Source organism: Anthonomus grandis, unplaced genomic scaffold (assembly GCF_022605725.1).
Source record: "Anthonomus grandis grandis unplaced genomic scaffold, icAntGran1.3 ctg00000334.1, whole genome shotgun sequence".
NCBI classification, from domain to species: Eukaryota; Metazoa; Arthropoda; class Insecta; order Coleoptera; family Curculionidae; genus Anthonomus; species Anthonomus grandis.
In genome coordinates, this window is record NW_026088466.1 from 88,149 (window position 1) to 105,025 (window position 16,877).

At 37.4% G+C, this 16,877-nt stretch overlaps 2 protein-coding genes across 2 annotated transcripts in view; both read left to right on the forward strand.

The window, feature by feature from the left end:
* Nucleotides 1–12,589, forward strand: part of LOC126749579 (uncharacterized) — an 80,483-nt gene extending 67,894 nt beyond the window's left edge. Inside the window, exon 4 of the mRNA XM_050459292.1 lies at nucleotides 12,378–12,589. The gene's annotated coding sequence lies outside the window, so the exon portion shown is untranslated. The remainder of the gene's footprint in view (nucleotides 1–12,377) is intronic.
* Nucleotides 10,728–16,877, forward strand: part of LOC126749580 (uncharacterized) — an 80,939-nt gene continuing 74,789 nt past the window's right edge. Inside the window, exon 1 of the mRNA XM_050459297.1 lies at nucleotides 10,728–11,092. Coding sequence (XP_050315254.1) covers nucleotides 11,064–11,092 — 29 coding nt within the window. The 5' untranslated portion in view covers nucleotides 10,728–11,063. The remainder of the gene's footprint in view (nucleotides 11,093–16,877) is intronic.

The window sequence follows — 16,877 nt, forward strand, 5'->3', positions numbered from 1 at the left end:
TCGATACGGGGGGGTATACCCGAAAAATGAAAAAACCCAAACTTTGAAGGCTCATATCTCAGCTTCTATATGAGCTATCGGGAAAATTCCAACGGTTTTGTCTTAGTTTCGTCCTTCTAAATCCAACGAGACCATCCGCAAGGTCGTAGCTTCTACGAGAGCCGAGATATGGCATTTTTGTAGCCCATTTTTGGCCTCAAAAACGGACGTCGAAAACGACTTTTTCAGGATTTTCAAAGTGCTCTCATTCCCTTAGTTCTGCTCGGATCCTGTTATAACCCGGTGTTTTCGTAATCTAGGTGATCAGAATAACACGCTGGTATAGTTAGTTTGATTTCGAAAAAAATCAATTTTTGGTGAAAAAATTCGATACGGGGGGGTATACCCGAAAAATGAAAAAACCCAAACTTTGAAGGCTCATATCTCAGCTTCTATATGAGCTATCGGGAAAATTCCAACGGTTTTGTCTTAGTTTCGTCCTTCTAAATCCAACGAGACCATCCGCAAGGTCGTAGCTTCTACGAGAGCCGAGATATGGCATTTTTGTAGCCCATTTTTGGCCTCAAAAACGGACGTCGAAAACGACTTTTTCAGGATTTTTAAAGTGCTCTCATTCCCTTAGTTCTGCTCGGATCCTGTTATAACCCGGTGTTTTCGTAATCTAGGTGATCAGAATAACACGCTGGTATAGTTAGTTTGATTTCGAAAAAAATCAATTTTTGGTGAAAAAATTCGATACGGGGGGGTATACCCGAAAAATGAAAAAACCCAAACTTTGAAGGATCATATCTCAGCTTCTATATGAGCTATCGGGAAAATTCCAACGGTTTTGTCTTAGTTTCGTCCTTCTAAATCCAACGAGACCATCCGCAAGGTCGTAGCTTCTACGAGAGCCGAGATATGGCATTTTTGTAGCCCATTTTTGGCCTCAAAAACGGACGTCGAAAACGACTTTTTCAGGATTTTCAAAGTGCTCTCATTCCCTTAGTTCTGCTCGGATCCTGTTATAACCCGGTGTTTTCGTAATCTAGGTGATCAGAATAACACGCTGGTATAGTTAGTTTGATTTCGAAAAAATCATTTTTTGGTGAAAAAATTCGATACGGGGGGGTATACCCGAAAAATGAAAAAACCCAAACTTTGAAGGCTCATTTCTCAGCTTCTATATGAGCTATCGGGAAAATTCCAACGGTTTTGTCTTAGTTTCGTCCTTCTAAATCCAACGAGACCATCCGCAAGGTCGTAGCTTCTACGAGAGCCGAGATATGGCATTTTTGTAGCCCATTTTTGGCCTCAAAAACGGACGTCGAAAACGACTTTTTCAGGATTTTCAAAGTGCTCTCATTCCCTTAGTTCTGCTCGGATCCTGTTATAACCCGGTGTTTTCGTAATCTAGGTGATCAGAATAACACGCTGGTATAGTTAGTTTGATTTCGAAAAAAATCAATTTTTGGTGAAAAAATTCGATACGGGGGGATATACCCGAAAAATGAAAAAACCCAAACTTTGAAGGTCGATATCTCGGCTTCTATATGAGCTATCGGGAAAATTCCAACGGTTTTGTCTTAGTTTCGTCCTTTTGAATCCAACGAGACCATCCGCAAGGTCGTAGCTTCTACGAGAGCCGAGATATGGCATTTTTGTAGCCCATTTTTGGCCTCAAAAACGGACGTCGAAAACGACTTTTTCAGGATTTTTAAAGTGCTCTCATTCCCTTAGTTCTGCTAGGATCCTGTTATAACCCGGTGTTTTCGTAATCTAGGTGATCAGAATAACACGCTGGTATAGTTAGTTTGATTTCGAAAAAAATCAATTTTTGGTGAAAAAATTCGATACGGGGGGGTATACCCGAAAAATGAAAAAACCCAAACTTTGAAGGCTCATATCTCAGCTTCTATATGAGCTATCGGGAAAATTCCAACGGTTTTGTCTTAGTTTCGTCCTTCTAAATCCAACGAGACCATCCGCAAGGTCGTAGCTTCTACGAGAGCCGAGATATGGCATTTTTGTAGCCCATTTTTGGCCTCAAAAACGGACGTCGAAAACGACTTTTTCAGGATTTTCAAAGTGCTCTCATTCCCTTAGTTCTGCTCGGATCCTGTTATAACCCGGTGTTTTCGTAATCTAGGTGATCAGAATAACACGCTGGTATAGTTAGTTTGATTTCGAAAAAATCATTTTTTGGTGAAAAAATTCGATACGGGGGGGTATACCCGAAAAATGAAAAAACCCAAACTTTGAAGGCTCATTTCTCAGCTTCTATATGAGCTATCGGGAAAATTCCAACGGTTTTGTCTTAGTTTCGTCCTTCTAAATCCAACGAGACCATCCGCAAGGTCGTAGCTTCTACGAGAGCCGAGATATGGCATTTTTGTAGCCCATTTTTGGCCTCAAAAACGGACGTCGAAAACGACTTTTTCAGGATTTTTAAAGTGCTCTCATTCCCTTAGTTCTGCTCGGATCCTGTTATAACCCGGTGTTTTCGTAATCTAGGTGATCAGAATAACACGCTGGTATAGTTAGTTTGATTTCGAAAAAAATCAATTTTTGGTGAAAAAATTCGATACGGGGGGGTATACCCGAAAAATGAAAAAACCCAAACTTTGAAGGTCGATATCTCGGCTTCTATATGAGCTATCGGGAAAATTCCAACGGTTTTGTCTTAGTTTCGTCCTTCTAAATCCAACGAGACCATCCGCAAGGTCGTAGCTTCTACGAGAGCCGAGATATGGCATTTTTGTAGCCCATTTTTGGCCTCAAAAACGGACGTCGAAAACGACTTTTTCAGGATTTTCAAAGTGCTCTCATTCCCTTAGTTCTGCTCGGATCCTGTTATAACCCGGTGTTTTCGTAATCTAGGTGATCAGAATAACACGCTGGTATAGTTAGTTTGATTTCGAAAAAAATCAATTTTTGGTGAAAAAATTCGATACGGGGGGGTATACCCGAAAAATGAAAAAACCCAAACTTTGAAGGCTCATATCTCAGCTTCTATATGAGCTATCGGGAAAATTCCAACGGTTTTGTCTTAGTTTCGTCCTTCTAAATCCAACGAGACCATCCGCAAGGTCGTAGCTTCTACGAGAGCCGAGATATGGCATTTTTGTAGCCCATTTTTGGCCTCAAAAACGGACGTCGAAAACGACTTTTTCAGGATTTTCAAAGTGCTCTCATTCCCTCAGTTCTGCTCGGATCCTGTTATAACCCGGTGTTTTCGTAATCTAGGTGATCAGAATAACACGCTGGTATAGTTAGTTTGATTTCGACAAAATCAATTTTTGGTGAAAAAATTCGATACGGGGGGATATACCCAAAAAATGAAAAAACCCAAACTTTGAAGGTCGATATCTCGGCTTCTATATGAGCTATCGGGAAAATTCCAACGGTTTTGTCTTAGTTTCGTCCTTTTAAATCCAACGAGACCATCCGCAAGGTCATAGCTTCTACGAGAGCCGAGATATGGAATTTTTGTAGCCCATTTTTGGCCTCAAAAACGGACGTCGAAAACGACTTTTTCAGGATTTTTAAAGTGCTCTCATTCCCTTAGTTCTGCTCGGATCCTGTTATAACCCGGTGTTTTCGTAATCTAGGTGATCAGAATAACACGCTGGTATAGTTAGTTTGATTTCGAAAAAAATCAATTTTTGGTGAAAAAATTCGATACGGGGGGATATACCCGAAAAATGAAAAAACCCAAACTTTGAAGGTCGATATCTCGGCTTCTATATGAGCTATCGGGAAAATTCCAACGGTTTTGTCTTAGTTTCGTCCTTCTAAATCCAACGAGACCATCCGCAAGGTCGTAGCTTCTACGAGAGCCGAGATATGGCATTTTTGTAGCCCATTTTTGGCCTCAAAAACGGACGTCGAAAACGACTTTTTCAGGATTTTCAAAGTGCTCTCATTCCCTCAGTTCTGCTCGGATCCTGTTATAACCCGGTGTTTTCGTAATCTAGGTGATCAGAATAACACGCTGGTATAGTTAGTTTGATTTCGACAAAATCAATTTTTGGTGAAAAAATTCGATACGGGGGGGTATACCCGAAAAATGAAAAAACCCAAACTTTGAAGGCTCATATCTCAGCTTCTATATGAGCTATCGGGAAAATTCCAACGGTTTTGTCTTAGTTTCGTCCTTCTAAATCCAACGAGACCATCCGCAAGGTCGTAGCTTCTACGAGAGCCGAGATATGGCATTTTTGTAGCCCATTTTTGGCCTCAAAAACGGACGTCGAAAACGACTTTTTCAGGATTTTTAAAGTGCTCTCATTCCCTTAGTTCTGCTCGGATCCTGTTATAACCCGGTGTTTTCGTAATCTAGGTGATCAGAATAACACGCTGGTATAGTTAGTTTGATTTCGAAAAAAATCAATTTTTGGTGAAAAAATTCGATACGGGGGGGTATACCCGAAAAATGAAAAAACCCAAACTTTGAAGGCTCATATCTCAGCTTCTATATGAGCTATCGGGAAAATTCCAACGGTTTTGTCTTAGTTTCGTCCTTCTAAATCCAACGAGACCATCCGCAAGGTCGTAGCTTCTACGAGAGCCGAGATATGGCATTTTTGTAGCCCATTTTTGGCCTCAAAAACGGACGTCGAAAACGACTTTTTCAGGATTTTCAAAGTGCTCTCATTCCCTTAGTTCTGCTCGGATCCTGTTATAACCCGGTGTTTTCGTAATCTAGGTGATCAGAATAACACGCTGGTATAGTTAGTTTGATTTCGAAAAAAATCAATTTTTGGTGAAAAAATTCGATACGGGGGGATATACCCGAAAAATGAAAAAACCCAAACTTTGAAGGTCGATATCTCGGCTTCTATATGAGCTATCGGGAAAATTCCAACGGTTTTGTCTTAGTTTCGTCCTTCTAAATCCAACGAGACCATCCGCAAGGTCGTAGCTTCTACGAGAGCCGAGATATGGCATTTTTGTAGCCCATTTTTGGCCTCAAAAACGGACGTCGAAAACGACTTTTTCAGGATTTTCAAAGTGCTCTCATTCCCTCAGTTCTGCTCGGATCCTGTTATAACCCGGTGTTTTCGTAATCTAGGTGATCAGAATAACACGCTGGTATAGTTAGTTTGATTTCGACAAAATCAATTTTTGGTGAAAAAATTCGATACGGGGGGGTATACCCGAAAAATGAAAAAACCCAAACTTTGAAGGCTCATATCTCAGCTTCTATATGAGCTATCGGGAAAATTCCAACGGTTTTGTCTTAGTTTCGTCCTTCTAAATCCAACGAGACCATCCGCAAGGTCGTAGCTTCTACGAGAGCCGAGATATGGCATTTTTGTAGCCCATTTTTGGCCTCAAAAACGGACGTCGAAAACGACTTTTTCAGGATTTTCAAAGTGCTCTCATTCCCTTAGTTCTGCTCGGATCCTGTTATAACCCGGTGTTTTCGTAATCTAGGTGATCAGAATAACACGCTGGTATAGTTAGTTTGATTTCGAAAAAAATCAATTTTTGGTGAAAAAATTCGATACGGGGGGGTATACCCGAAAAATGAAAAAACCCAAACTTTGAAGGCTCATATCTCAGCTTCTATATGAGCTATCGGGAAAATTCCAACGGTTTTGTCTTAGTTTCGTCCTTCTAAATCCAACGAGACCATCCGCAAGGTCGTAGCTTCTACGAGAGCCGAGATATGGCATTTTTGTAGCCCATTTTTGGCCTCAAAAACGGACGTCGAAAACGACTTTTTCAGGATTTTCAAAGTGCTCTCATTCCCTCAGTTCTGCTCGGATCCTGTTATAACCCGGTGTTTTCGTAATCTAGGTGATCAGAATAACACGCTGGTATAGTTAGTTTGATTTCGACAAAATCAATTTTTGGTGAAAAAATTCGATACGGGGGGGTATACCCGAAAAATGAAAAAACCCAAACTTTGAAGGCTCATATCTCAGCTTCTATATGAGCTATCGGGAAAATTCCAACGGTTTTGTCTTAGTTTCGTCCTTCTAAATCCAACGAGACCATCCGCAAGGTCGTAGCTTCTACGAGAGCCGAGATATGGCATTTTTGTAGCCCATTTTTGGCCTCAAAAACGGACGTCGAAAACGACTTTTTCAGGATTTTCAAAGTGCTCTCATTCCCTTAGTTCTGCTCGGATCCTGTTATAACCCGGTGTTTTCGTAATCTAGGTGATCAGAATAACACGCTGGTATAGTTAGTTTGATTTCGAAAAAAATCAATTTTTGGTGAAAAAATTCGATACGGGGGGGTATACCCGAAAAATGAAAAAACCCAAACTTTGAAGGCTCATATCTCAGCTTCTATATGAGCTATCGGGAAAATTCCAACGGTTTTGTCTTAGTTTCGTCCTTCTAAATCCAACGAGACCATCCGCAAGGTCGTAGCTTCTACGAGAGCCGAGATATGGCATTTTTGTAGCCCATTTTTGGCCTCAAAAACGGACGTCGAAAACGACTTTTTCAGGATTTTTAAAGTGCTCTCATTCCCTTAGTTCTGCTCGGATCCTGTTATAACCCGGTGTTTTCGTAATCTAGGTGATCAGAATAACACGCTGGTATAGTTAGTTTGATTTCGAAAAAAATCAATTTTTGGTGAAAAAATTCGATACGGGGGGGTATACCCGAAAAATGAAAAAACCCAAACTTTGAAGGATCATATCTCAGCTTCTATATGAGCTATCGGGAAAATTCCAACGGTTTTGTCTTAGTTTCGTCCTTCTAAATCCAACGAGACCATCCGCAAGGTCGTAGCTTCTACGAGAGCCGAGATATGGCATTTTTGTAGCCCATTTTTGGCCTCAAAAACGGACGTCGAAAACGACTTTTTCAGGATTTTCAAAGTGCTCTCATTCCCTTAGTTCTGCTCGGATCCTGTTATAACCCGGTGTTTTCGTAATCTAGGTGATCAGAATAACACGCTGGTATAGTTAGTTTGATTTCGAAAAAATCATTTTTTGGTGAAAAAATTCGATACGGGGGGGTATACCCGAAAAATGAAAAAACCCAAACTTTGAAGGCTCATTTCTCAGCTTCTATATGAGCTATCGGGAAAATTCCAACGGTTTTGTCTTAGTTTCGTCCTTCTAAATCCAACGAGACCATCCGCAAGGTCGTAGCTTCTACGAGAGCCGAGATATGGCATTTTTGTAGCCCATTTTTGGCCTCAAAAACGGACGTCGAAAACGACTTTTTCAGGATTTTCAAAGTGCTCTCATTCCCTCAGTTCTGCTCGGATCCTGTTATAACCCGGTGTTTTCGTAATCTAGGTGATCAGAATAACACGCTGGTATAGTTAGTTTGATTTCGACAAAATCAATTTTTGGTGAAAAAATTCGATACGGGGGGGTATACCCGAAAAATGAAAAAACCCAAACTTTGAAGGCTCATATCTCAGCTTCTATATGAGCTATCGGGAAAATTCCAACGGTTTTGTCTTAGTTTCGTCCTTCTAAATCCAACGAGACCATCCGCAAGGTCGTAGCTTCTACGAGAGCCGAGATATGGCATTTTTGTAGCCCATTTTTGGCCTCAAAAACGGACGTCGAAAACGACTTTTTCAGGATTTTCAAAGTGCTCTCATTCCCTTAGTTCTGCTCGGATCCTGTTATAACCCGGTGTTTTCGTAATCTAGGTGATCAGAATAACACGCTGGTATAGTTAGTTTGATTTCGAAAAAAATCAATTTTTGGTGAAAAAATTCGATACGGGGGGGTATACCCGAAAAATGAAAAAACCCAAACTTTGAAGGCTCATATCTCAGCTTCTATATGAGCTATCGGGAAAATTCCAACGGTTTTGTCTTAGTTTCGTCCTTCTAAATCCAACGAGACCATCCGCAAGGTCGTAGCTTCTACGAGAGCCGAGATATGGCATTTTTGTAGCCCATTTTTGGCCTCAAAAACGGACGTCGAAAACGACTTTTTCAGGATTTTTAAAGTGCTCTCATTCCCTTAGTTCTGCTCGGATCCTGTTATAACCCGGTGTTTTCGTAATCTAGGTGATCAGAATAACACGCTGGTATAGTTAGTTTGATTTCGAAAAAAATCAATTTTTGGTGAAAAAATTCGATACGGGGGGGTATACCCGAAAAATGAAAAAACCCAAACTTTGAAGGATCATATCTCAGCTTCTATATGAGCTATCGGGAAAATTCCAACGGTTTTGTCTTAGTTTCGTCCTTCTAAATCCAACGAGACCATCCGCAAGGTCGTAGCTTCTACGAGAGCCGAGATATGGCATTTTTGTAGCCCATTTTTGGCCTCAAAAACGGACGTCGAAAACGACTTTTTCAGGATTTTCAAAGTGCTCTCATTCCCTTAGTTCTGCTCGGATCCTGTTATAACCCGGTGTTTTCGTAATCTAGGTGATCAGAATAACACGCTGGTATAGTTAGTTTGATTTCGAAAAAATCATTTTTTGGTGAAAAAATTCGATACGGGGGGGTATACCCGAAAAATGAAAAAACCCAAACTTTGAAGGTCGATATCTCGGCTTCTATATGAGCTATCGGGAAAATTCCAACGGTTTTGTCTTAGTTTCGTCCTTCTAAATCCAACGAGACCATCCGCAAGGTCGTAGCTTCTACGAGAGCCGAGATATGGCATTTTTGTAGCCCATTTTTGGCCTCAAAAACGGACGTCGAAAACGACTTTTTCAGGATTTTCAAAGTGCTCTCATTCCCTTAGTTCTGCTCGGATCCTGTTATAACCCGGTGTTTTCGTAATCTAGGTGATCAGAATAACACGCTGGTATAGTTAGTTTGATTTCGAAAAAAATCAATTTTTGGTGAAAAAATTCGATACGGGGGGGTATACCCGAAAAATGAAAAAACCCAAACTTTGAAGGCTCATATCTCAGCTTCTATATGAGCTATCGGGAAAATTCCAACGGTTTTGTCTTAGTTTCGTCCTTCTAAATCCAACGAGACCATCCGCAAGGTCGTAGCTTCTACGAGAGCCGAGATATGGCATTTTTGTAGCCCATTTTTGGCCTCAAAAACGGACGTCGAAAACGACTTTTTCAGGATTTTCAAAGTGCTCTCATTCCCTTAGTTCTGCTCGGATCCTGTTATAACCCGGTGTTTTCGTAATCTAGGTGATCAGAATAACACGCTGGTATAGTTAGTTTGATTTCGAAAAAATCAATTTTTGGTGAAAAAATTCGATACGGGGGGGTATACCCGAAAAATGAAAAAACCCAAACTTTGAAGGTCGATATCTCGGCTTCTATATGAGCTATCGGGAAAATTCCAACGGTTTTGTCTTAGTTGTGTATTTCTAAATCCAACGAGACCATCCGCCAGGTCGTAGCTTCTACGAGAGCCGAGATATGGCATTTTTGTAGCCCATTTTTGGCCTCAAAAACGGACGTCGAAAACGACTTTTTCAGGATTTTCAAAGTGCTCTCATTCCCTTAGTTCTGCTCGGATCCTGTTATAACCCGGTGTTTTCGTAATCTAGGTGATCAGAATAACACGCTGGTATAGTTAGTTTGATTTCGAAAAAATCAATTTTTGGTGAAAAAATTCGATACGGGGGGGTAGACCCGAAAAATGAAAAAACCCAAATTTTGAAGGCTCATATCTCAGCTTCTATATAAGCTATCGGGAAAATTCCAACGGTTTTGTCTTAGTTTCGTCCTTCTAAATCCAACGAGACCTCCCGCCAGGTCGTAGCTTCTACGAGAGCCGAGATATGGCATTTTTGTAGCCCATTTTTGGCCTCAAAAACGGACGTCGAAAACGACTTTTTCAGGATTTTCAAAGTGCTCTCATTCCCTTAGTTCAGCTCGGATCCTGTTATAACCCGGTGTTTTCGTAATCTAGGTGATCAGAATAACACGCTGGTATAGTTAGTTTGATTTCGAAAAAATCAATTTTTGGTGAAAAAATTCGATACGGGGGGGTATACCCGAAAAATGAAAAAACCCAAACTTTGAAGGTCGATATCTCGGCTTCTATATGAGCTATCGGGAAAATTCCAACGGTTTTGTCTTAGTTTCGTCCTTCTAAATCCAACGAGACCATCCACAAGGTCGTAGCTTCTACGAGAGCCGAGATATGGCATTTTTGTAGCCCATTTTTGGCCTCAAAAACGGACGTCGAAAACGACTTTTTCAGGATTTTCAAAGTGCTCTCATTCCCTTAGTTCTGCTCGGATCCTGTTATAACCCGGTGTTTTCGTAATCTAGGTGATCAGAATAACACGCTGGTATAGTTAGTTTGATTTCGAAAAAATCAATTTTTGGTGAAAAAATTCGATACGGGGGGGTATACCCGAAAAATGAAAAAACCCAAACTTTGAAGGTCGATATCTCGGCTTCTATATGAGCTATCGGGAAAATTCCAACGGTTTTGTCTTAGTTTCGTCCTTCTGAATCCAACGAGACCATCCGCAAAGTCGTAGCTTCTACAAGAGCCGAGATATGGCATTTTTGTAGCCCATTTTTGGCCTCAAAAACGGACGTCGAAAACGACTTTTTCAGGATTTTCAAAGTGCTCTCATTCCCTTAGTTCTGCTCAGATCCTGTTATAACCCGGTGTTTTCGTAATCTAGGTGATCAGAATAACACGCTGGTATAGTTAGTTGGAATTCGAATAAAAAAAAATTATGAAATAATTTGAAAGGGGGGGAGGAGGGTATATAATTTCTTACTGATAAACAGTGTGGGGCGGGTGGGGGATATGGGTTGACTCACTCGTTCACATGTGACCGTACCTTTTATTCTCCAGCTCTCTCTGCAACGACCAGGACCAACTTCTCTTTCTAAAAATGACCGAAACAGTGGTGGGGGACGTAGGTGCAGACATGTAGCACACTTTGTCATGGATCGTCTCCTTTATGGGCCCAGTATTCGGTCGGACCTGATACCTCAGTGGACGGTAGTGGTCGCTTTCTTTACCTACTTGATCAAGGACAATGTAGAGAGCAAACAGGCGGTTTTAATAGAAAACCTATTGGAGATGATTTTAGATGTCCAAAAAGCTGGACCAGAGCTGCTGGGTGCGGAAGATCGGGGTATGCCCCGGAGAATTTGAATAAGGAGCTCGTGGTGCGGTACTGCAATCAGATACTGGGCATTTTAATGAACTGTTTGGATTATCACAATTTGGGGTAAGTTTCTTAACTTAAAAATTTTGAAAATTAAAAAAAAATATCAAACCCGTAGTTCTTTCTTAAATATATAATGTAGCGGAACGACCTCTACCTTTGCACGTGGTTCGTTCTATTAGAATATCGGGCGTCTTAAATATTTTATTTATTTGTGGAAATGCGTGACATTCTTTAAACCCTACATTTCTGCTCGGAGTATTCGTATGATTATTACTTCGTTTATCACCATTTAATAAAGAAGTATGGCGCTTTTGACTCCGTGGTTCCGTTAAAAGGTTTTAATCCGGGTCAGTGCTTTTATTATTAATAGGTAAGGTTACAACTGTCCTGTTTCTTGGCTAGCAATTTATGTTATCTATTTTGTTATTAAAAGGTGTTAAAACTAAGCCCATAACTGAGGTGAATTAACTGAGATTTCCCGACATAAGTGGTTTCTTTGACATACGAACCCTCGGGACTAAAAATCCCATTACAATAAAAGTCCAAAAAAAACATTTATTGTAATAAGGTGCCTAAATGATGGGCAGAATGGCAGGTTTGGCAAATCAATAACTTCTTCCGAGTATTTGACACCGTTGAAAAAGATGAAGAAGAAGAGAAGTAGCAGTAACGAGAGTGAGAGGGAAACGAGGGAGGAAAATGGACAGACATTATCAATATTGTCCATTTTCTAAGTCAATTCAGTAAAAATTTAACTTAATTTAATCATTTACAAAATGATCGACCTATTCTTCCTTATCTAGGAACGAAAGCGAGCTGATCCTGGAGTCCCTGCTATCCTTCTCGAAACTCCTGAACAGTTTGCCAGGGTACAAATTCAGTCCCTTTCAAGTTACCGGAGCAGTGAGGATCAAGTTGCTATTCAGTCAAGAGGATCCATGTCTAAGGAGATCCTCGATCCAGTTATTAGGAGATCCCTTGGCCAGGAGACCAATTTAGAGGCATTCAAGGATCGAGTGAGATCCAAGGGAACCTCATCACTTTACTCTTGCATCTATGCGCTCCAGACGTGTATGTTGTCAAGGTATGACTTTTTTGGATCATTTTACTCACTTAACTCATGCATGGACCCCATTTAGGCCTGTAAAAGTATGATCCAGAAGGTCGGCCCTTATCTGAATTGTCCGAAGGTAAACCGCATAATCCAGGAGTGTTTGGGCGACGACACCGACTTGATGTTCACGGATTTTATTAAGGAGTTAATTAAACGCATGGTAAGTAAATGGCAGCACCTTAAATGTAATATTCATGCAGTTGGTCTGTGATCTATTTTGAGTTTAATTAGGGATTTATGGAATCAATGATATCAAGGTTATTTGGGGGCCAAATCGAGGACGAGTTGGATTAATGGTGGTGTCTAAGGGCCAATCCCGCCCTTGTCATCGGTTTGTTCTACGCCGAACTACTACCCGAGAATAAACCGAAAGTTTCACTGGAAACTGTCTGTGATAAACTGAACAGACTGATGCAAGACGAGTCAGAAGAAGTTAGGATTAAGGCAAGTCAAGCTATATTGTGTTTGTTTTTATAATTATTGTAGAACGGAATGTGCCAGGGGGATAGTACGATTAAGTCTTTTAAATCAGTTTTTAGTAAGAAAATTTAAAAAAAGTCACCAGGGGTCAAAACTGACTTGTGGGTGGACTTTGTAGCTTATAAGTTTATCTCTGTCGCACTTTTTTAGATAGAAAATTTTGCATAACTTTTTTGTTAGTAAAGATAGAGCTTTCATTTAAAAACTGTCAAGTACTACTGGCAAAGAGGCACCTTGCACATAATTATCAAAATTTAAAAAAATTTAGTTTTTGAGAAAAATCGAAATTTCGGTTTTTTACGATTAACATGTACTTTTTTAGATCGAAAATTTTGCATAACTTTTTTGTTATTAAAGATAGAGCTTTCATTTAAAAATTGCCAAGTAGTCCTGGCAAAGGGGCACCTTACACCTAATTATCAAAATTTAAAATATTATAGTTTTTGAGAAAAATCGAAATTTCGGTTTTTTACGATTAACATGTACTTTTTTAGATCGAAAATTTTGCATAACTTTTTTGTTATTAAAGATAGAGCTTTCATTTAAAAACTGTCAAGTACTACTGGCAAAGAGGCACCTTGCACATAATTATCAAAATTTAAAACATTTAGTTTTTGAGAAAAATCGAAATTTCGGTTTTTTACGATTAACATGTACTTTTTTAGATCGAAAATTTTGCATAACATTTTTGTTATTAAAGATAGAGCTTTCATTTAAAAACTGTCAAGTACTACTGGCAAAGAGGCACCTTGCACATAATTATCAAAATTTAAAACATTTAGTTTTTGAGAAAAATCGAAATTTCGGTTTTTTACGATTAACATGTACTTTTTTAGATCGAAAATTTTGCATAACTTTTTTGCTATTAACGATAGAGCTTTCATTTAAAAACTGTCAAGTACTCCTTGCAAAGAGGCACCTTGTACGTAATAATCAAAAACTAAAAAAATTGTAGTTTTTGAGAAAAATCGAAATTTCGGTTTTTTACGATTAACATGTACTTTTTTAGATCGAAAATTTTGCATAACTTTTTTGTTATTAATGATAGAGCTTTCATTTAAAAACTGCCAAGTAGTCCTGGCAAAGGGGCACCTTGCACATAATTATCAAAATTAAAAAAATTATAGTTTTTGAGAAAAATCGAAATTTCGGTTTTTTACGATTAACATGTACTTTTTTAGATCGAAAATTTTGCATAACTTTTTTGTTATTAAAGATAGAGCTTTCATTTAAAAACTGCCAAGTAGTCCTGGCAAAGGGGAACCTTGCACCTAATTATCAAAATTTAAAAGATTATAGTTTTTGAGAAAAATCGAAATTTCGGTTTTTTACGATTAACATGTACTTTTTTAGATCGAAAATTTTGCATAACTTTTTTGCTATTAACGATAGAGCTTTCATTTAAAAACTGTCAAGTACTCCTTGCAAAGAGGCACCTTGTACGTAATAATCAAAAACTAAAAAAATTGTAGTTTTTGAGAAAAATCGAAATTTCGGTTTTTTACGATTAACATGTACTTTTTTAGATCGAAAATTTTGCATAACTTTTTTGTTATTAATGATAGAGCTTTCATTTAAAAACTGCCAAGTAGTCCTGGCAAAGGGGCACCTTGCACATAATTATCAAAATTAAAAAAATTATAGTTTTTGAGAAAAATCGAAATTTCGGTTTTTTACGATTAACATGTACTTTTTTAGATCGAAAATTTTGCATAACTTTTTTGTTATTAAAGATAGAGCTTTCATTTAAAAACTGCCAAGTAGTCCTGGCAAAGGGGCACCTTGCACCTAATTATCAAAATTAAAAAGATTATAAATTTTGAGAAAAATCGAAATTTCGGTTTTTTACGATTAACATGTACTTTTTTAGATCGAAAATTTTGCATAACTTTTTTGTTATTAAAGATAGAGCTTTCATTTAAAAACTGTCAAGTACTACTGGCAAAGAGGCACCTTGCACATAATTATCAAAATTTAAAAAAATTTAGTTTTTGAGAAAAATCGAAATTTTGGTTTTTTACGATTAACATGTACTTTTTTAGATCGAAAATTTTGCATAACTTTTTTGCTATTAACGATAGAGCTTTCATTTAAAAACTGTCAAGTACTCCTTGCAAAGAGGCACCTTGTACGTAATAATCAAAAACTAAAAAAATTGTAGTTTTTGAGAAAAATCGAAATTTCGGTTTTTTACGATTAACATGTACTTTTTTAGATCGAAAATTTTGCATAACTTTTTTGTTATTAAAGATAGAGCTTTCATTTAAAAACTGCCAAGTAGTCCTGGCAAAGGGGAACCTTGCACCTAATTATCAAAATTTAAAAGATTATAGTTTTTGAGAAAAATCGAAATTTCGGTTTTTTACGATTAACATGTACTTTTTTAGATCGAAAATTTTGCATAACTTTTTTGCTATTAACGATAGAGCTTTCATTTAAAAACTGTCAAGTACTCCTTGCAAAGAGGCACCTTGTACGTAATAATCAAAAAATAAAAAATTGTAGTTTTTGAGAAAAATCGAAATTTCGGTTTTTTACGATTAACATGTACTTTTTTAGATCGAAAATTTTGCATAACTTTTTTGTTATTAATGATAGAGCTTTCATTTAAAAACTGCCAAGTAGTCCTGGCAAAGGGGCACCTTGCACATAATTATCAAAATTAAAAAAATTATAGTTTTTGAGAAAAATCGAAATTTCGGTTTTTTACGATTAACATGTACTTTTTTAGATCGAAAATTTTGCATAACTTTTTTGTTATTAAAGATAGAGCTTTCATTTAAAAACTGCCAAGTAGTCCTGGCAAAGGGGAACCTTGCACCTAATTATCAAAATTTAAAAGATTATAGTTTTTGAGAAAAATCGAAATTTCGGTTTTTTACGATTAACATGTACTTTTTTAGATCGAAAATTTTGCATAACTTTTTTGCTATTAACGATAGAGCTTTCATTTAAAAACTGTCAAGTACTCCTTGCAAAGAGGCACCTTGTACGTAATAATCAAAAACTAAAAAAATTGTAGTTTTTGAGAAAAATCGAAATTTCGGTTTTTTACGATTAACATGTACTTTTTTAGATCGAAAATTTTGCATAACTTTTTTGTTATTAATGATAGAGCTTTCATTTAAAAACTGCCAAGTAGTCCTGGCAAAGGGGCACCTTGCACATAATTATCAAAATTAAAAAAATTATAGTTTTTGAGAAAAATCGAAATTTCGGTTTTTTACGATTAACATGTACTTTTTTAGATCGAAAATTTTGCATAACTTTTTTGTTATTAAAGATAGAGCTTTCATTTAAAAACTGCCAAGTACTACTGGCAAAGAGGCACCTTGCACATAATTATCAAAATTTAAAAAAATTTAGTTTTTGAGAAAAATCGAAATTTTGGTTTTTTACGATTAACATGTACTTTTTTAGATCGAAAATTTTGCATAACTTTTTTGCTATTAACGATAGAGCTTTCATTTAAAAACTGTCAAGTACTCCTTGCAAAGAGGCACCTTGTACGTAATAATCAAAAACTAAAAAAATTGTAGTTTTTGAGAAAAATTGAAATTTCGGTTTTTTACGATTAACATGTACTTTTTTAGATCGAAAATTTTGCATAACTTTTTTGTTATTAAAGATAGAGCTTTCATTTAAAAACTGCCAAGTAGTCCTGGCAAAGGGGCACCTTGCACATAATTATCAAAATTAAAAAAATTATAGTTTTTGAGAAAAATCGAAATTTCGGTTTTTTACGATTAACATGTACTTTTTTAGATCGAAAATTTTGCATAACTTTTTCGTTATTAAAGATAGAGCTTTCATTTAAAAACTGTCAAGTACTACTGGGAAAGGGGCATCTTGCACAAAATTATCAAAATTGAAAAAATTATAGTTTTTGAGAAAAATCGAAATTTCGGTTTTTTACGATTAACATGTACTTTTTTAGATCGAAAATTTTGCATAACTTTTTTGCTATTAACGATAGAGCTTTCATTTAAAAACTGTCAAGTACTCCTTGCAAAGAGGCACCTTGTACGTAATAATCAAAAACTAAAAAAATTGTAGTTTTTGAGAAAAATCGAAATTTCGGTTTTTTACGATTAACATGTACTTTTTTAGATCGAAAATTTTGCATAACTTTTTTGTTATTAAAGATAGAGCTTTCATTTAAAAACTGCCAAGTAGTCCTGGCAAAGGGGCACCTTGCACATAATTATCAAAATTAAAAAAATTATAGTTTTTGAGAAAAATCGAAATTTC